The sequence below is a fragment of the Phaethon lepturus genome, unplaced genomic scaffold, assembly GCF_000687285.1.
Source record: "Phaethon lepturus isolate BGI_N335 unplaced genomic scaffold, ASM68728v1 scaffold628, whole genome shotgun sequence".
Taxonomy (NCBI): domain Eukaryota; kingdom Metazoa; phylum Chordata; class Aves; order Phaethontiformes; family Phaethontidae; genus Phaethon; species Phaethon lepturus.
Genome location: NW_010559452.1, coordinates 13,263 through 17,783, shown reverse-complemented (window position 1 = coordinate 17,783; position 4,521 = coordinate 13,263). Strand labels below are relative to the sequence as shown.

The following is a 4,521-nucleotide window of genomic DNA, read 5'->3' as shown; positions in this document are numbered from 1 at the left end:
TTGTTGGAGGCGGGAGCGGGAACACAGACACCTTGGGTGCTTTAAAAGGCTGAGGCGTCATGCTGTGGAAGGTGATGGCTGTGCTGCCGGCGAGGAGGCAACGCTGGTCTTTCAGTGCCAAGTAGAGCTTATGGAAAAAACAACCAAAAAAAATTTAAAAATATCCTGAGGGATATTTAAAAAGTGATTTAAATAAAACAGAGCTCCACAACTGGAGCACTCTGTCCTGTACGTCTTACGAGGGGCTACTCCAGCATCCCTTCTCCTGTCCAAATCCCACACACTTTCAGACAGCAAAAACAGATCCCACCTTGGAGCATGGACCACTCTGCAAAAACACGAGGGTCACGGGAGAGAGCCGCTCCACGTCTCCAAGTCCAGCGCCGCGGGATCCTCCTTCCCGACAGCAAGCTCCGTCTTGCTGCGCCACGGCTCGCACGACATCCCTGAGAAAAAAACCAGAGCTGAAACTCACCCTGAGAAAGGCACGAGCCAAGAGAAACCGAAACCGGGGTAGAGCAAAGCAGCCTGCAGCCTTTCCCCGGTTCTGTAAAAGATTCCTGCAGCCGTGTAAATCTACAGCAAGCGAAACGTTAACACCTCTGGTCTGTCACAGATCCCCAAATTTTACCAGCACCGTTTCCTTCCCTACTCAGAGCTGCGGCACTTGCAGATAACAGCAGCAGCAACGCGCCTGCACGGCTGAGACCGGCGTCTCTGGGGACTATGTTATTTCCCTTCCAACCAGAGCTGGTTTTAAGAATCCCAAATTGGGGCCAGATCTGTTTGTGTAAATCATGCAAGTCCGCGGGTGTCACCAGGGGAATTGCATTTTACACCAGTAGATCTGGCTCAGCTGCTAACCCACCCCGGACATCCAACCGTCCCCACGCCAGGTTTAGGAGTATATCAAGGTTTTTATTACGCGCAGCAGCAACTCCCATCACTTTGTGTATTTTAGATTCAACTGGAGGAATCTTCCACCTTTAAAACGGTTGTCTAGCCGCGAGATGATATGCCATAAGTAAACAAAACACTTCAAGGTCATTTTAAAAGGCGACCTGCCCCCTCGCAGATTCCCGAGAGTCTTTATGGAATTTAGTTTTTCCTTTTAAGTGCTTGCAAAGCTACTTTTAAGCAAGTTCCCTTCAAGCTGCTGGCCTGGGATCTCTCACATTAGACAGGTTGCATTAAATTGGGTCTGCTCACAAGGCGGCAAGGCTGGAGAATCTGCGGTTTGCAGCCCAGATGTCGCAGGCACCGACACATGCGAGTCATCTCATGGGATCTCCCGTCTGCTGCAGCAGCTACTTTTGGCCCACTTATTTCAACAGGAAAAACCATCAGGGATTAAATTCAATCAAATTAAAATCCACATCCGCTAGAAGGATCGGGAGAAGTTAGCTCTGGGAATAACGACCTACAAGTTTGCCTGTTGTACCAGCGGCAATAGTCCCAAGCGTCCGTGTACGTGCTGCGCAGCAGCAGGCACGTGAAGAGTTAAGAGAACTTAAAGAAAATATCTGAGGAATTCTTAAACGAGAACACACATCCTTTGCTTGCCGCCCACCTCCCAAAACGATTTTTTCAGTGAGAAAAATCCAACAGCTTTAATAAGTGTCTTTTCTCCTGCAGGGTGGCTCTATGACTACACCCAGACATACGTCTGCTCTTTCCTCTTTGCTGGAGCCTGTGCTCTCATCTCACCTATTTCTTTCTTCTTCGAGCCTTCGGCCCAGAAATGGAAGCTAAAAAAAGCCAACCTGAACAACGGCCCCAGGCTTGGCTGAAGCGATTCTGCGGTGGAAATCTTAACGGACCGTCTTTGATTGCATCCACGATTGGAAAGCGATCACCGGCACAGACCTTCTGCACCGGGAAATATAAACTGCAGCAAAAATTAAACCAGGGATTTTTAGATGACAGCTTCACAGTTTGAATATCTAGATATTTCTCCCGCACGTGTGATTAAAGCCATCTGAGAAATACGTCGTGTAAAGTGTTATTTGATGGGAAAAAATAAGGCCCATGGCCTGGATGGACGTGGGCTTCGCTCCGACTTGGCTCCTGAGCCACGTCTTTCTGTATCTCAGGCTTAAGCCCCTGTGTTCAGCCGCAGAGCCGCCGCTCCAGCTTTCCTAAGCCACCGCGAGAGAGCAAAGCTGACTCACCTCATGGCATGAGGCAGCCAAGGACCTCAGAAGTGCCAAAGCGCAGCGGCAGAGTTTAGCTTATTCTATTTAGATACGAGCAACGAGCCCCGGGGAGGGATGCAAGGACAGAGGCGGTACAGGGAGATAAGGATTCAACTTCCATGAGGATACGGAGAACAGCCATCCCACAAAAACCTCTTCTTCCATCGAGAAGGATGCTGCGCCGTGGCTGCTCGATCTCCCAGGCACGGTGTTATGTGCCACAGCACAGAGGACCTGGAAGCAAAACCAATTCTCGTTAAAGCCAGTACCACAATACAGCAAACTTAAAGACCAAAACCATCTCTCAGCCTCCTCCCCACCCTCGCAACCATCCAGCGACCCCCTGGGATGCAACGAACACGCAAAGGCGGGCAGCAACGCTGAGCCTGCATTCAACCAGCATCCTATAGATTTAATTTGGATGGGCAACACCTACTTGGAATTTCTTTCCAGTGGTGAGGTTGCATTTTTTGCATTATCACCAGATATTTGAAATTGTTATGTGGATCTGGGATATCGTAAGGGTTTTTACACACAACCATCCCAAGCCACTGGCATGATCCTTTTTTTTCCCCTCCCTTTTTTTTTTTTTTTTTAAATCTCCTTTTTTAAATAAAGGAGAGTTGTTTCCCCTATAGAAACATTGCTTTAAACTGTCAAATGGGTTATTTCAAGCATGAAATTACGCGGTGTATATTTAATAAAAAGCTACAGAACGTTACAGCGGTATTAAGGAGCTAAAACATTGCTGCAGGCAAGAAAGTTCCCTCGCAGATAATGGGCCAAATTCAGCAGTTACACAATTACACGACACCAAAGGAACTAGGCGTGCTGAAACAAGGGAAAAAATTAGCCTTGAATTTGCAGTAGATGGGGAACCTCAGTACTACAAAGTGGCTAATTTTTCATATGCCGATTCACAGCTTCTCTTAACTCCTGCAGGCATCCACAGGCAGCAAACGCTTCAGAAATTGTCCCTTTACACCCTAACTACAGCATCAGACAGTACGTGACTCCGTTGTACCAGTTAATATCTGTACGCACGAGAGGATATCTAGTGGGTCATCTTCTGAGCAACCGGGATTTAAGGATAAACTATTTAAGAAGCGTTTAAGGCACTGGGAGTTTAAGAGGGGCGAGCGGGTGCCGTGTAATTTGGCTCAAGCCAGGCCCACGCTAAGCCTTCACCTGAGACCTTCTGTAGCAGGGACTAAGGTTTCATCTGCAAATTTGAGCTTTCACCTCTTGAAACATCACAGTCCATCGTTCTCCTCCTGAACAAATTAAAGACTACCAGCAGCACTGGGTTGCTGCTGTTCTTCCAATCCAAAAGATTTGGATTTCCAATCCAAAAGATCCAGAATTTCTGCATCCCTCTAACCCGTCTTTGAGCTCAGTAGTGCTTCTCGTTACCTAACGGTACGAGACCCAGCGACCAAGGCAACGTGGGGACGAAGAAGAGCCAAGACACCACATCCTCGCCCCACTGCTCTCGCTCTCCACGATTTATCGCACCCATGCTCTCATCTCTTCCTCTCCCCGTAAATAAAGCCGCTCTGCTCAACACCGTCCTCCTCTCAACACAAGCCCTGCTACATTTTCCCCTTTTGCCACCGAGAAACGACTTGCAGCGGGATGCGGTGTCCACACCTCCCATCCCATCTGCTCCAACAAATGGGCTCCCTTCAAACCCTCCAGCTTTTTCAAGAGGAGAGTCCTCCCCCGTCCTCTCCAGAGTAATACATGCCACCAATTCCTCACCCTTATTTAAAAAAACGGCTCTCCCAAATGCGTGTACCCTCCCTTTCCTTCTGCAAAGGAGCAAACAGCTCGGGAGCTCCCATGTCCCACAGCATCTTACCCCACAGATGGGCACTGCCAGCCTTTATTTGCCCCCAAAATAATGGTGCCTGGGCAAAGCACCTCTCTCTAGCCTCAGTCACCTCTTCTCTATCAAAAGTCGTTGAGGAAATTGGGCCCCATAACGAGAACGTCCTCCCAGCTGCCCTGCACAGTCCTACCATCAGGCTGGGAGGTGGGAGAAGGGTCTTCAAGCCTTTGTCTTTGCAACCCAGCAGGCTCAGGGTAACGTCTGGCGGTCAGATACGCTTCTCTCCTCTCACACCCTTTGCTGAGAAGGCAAGCACAGAACAGATGTTTTAGTTCCCTTTGCAACTCGGAAAACTAAAGGCATTTATTTACTTGCAAAATACACGCAACACATGCATTAGAGAAACAAACAGCAACGACGACGGGAACATCTGCCCAGTGGAAGATTTTTCCATCGAAGTCATCTTGCAAATAATTTCATAAAGCCCATTTTGCA

At 48.5% G+C, this 4,521-nt stretch overlaps 1 protein-coding gene across 1 annotated transcript in view; it reads left to right on the top strand.

The window, feature by feature from the left end:
- Window positions 1-1,790, top strand: part of SLC16A4 (solute carrier family 16, member 4) — a gene marked incomplete at its 5' end in the record, with an annotated part of 8,504 nt that extends 6,714 nt beyond the window's left edge. The window contains one exon of the mRNA XM_010293345.1: window positions 1,636-1,790. Coding sequence (XP_010291647.1) covers window positions 1,636-1,790 — 155 coding nt within the window. The remainder of the gene's footprint in view (window positions 1-1,635) is intronic.
- Between the last annotated feature and the right edge of the window lie 2,731 nt (window positions 1,791-4,521).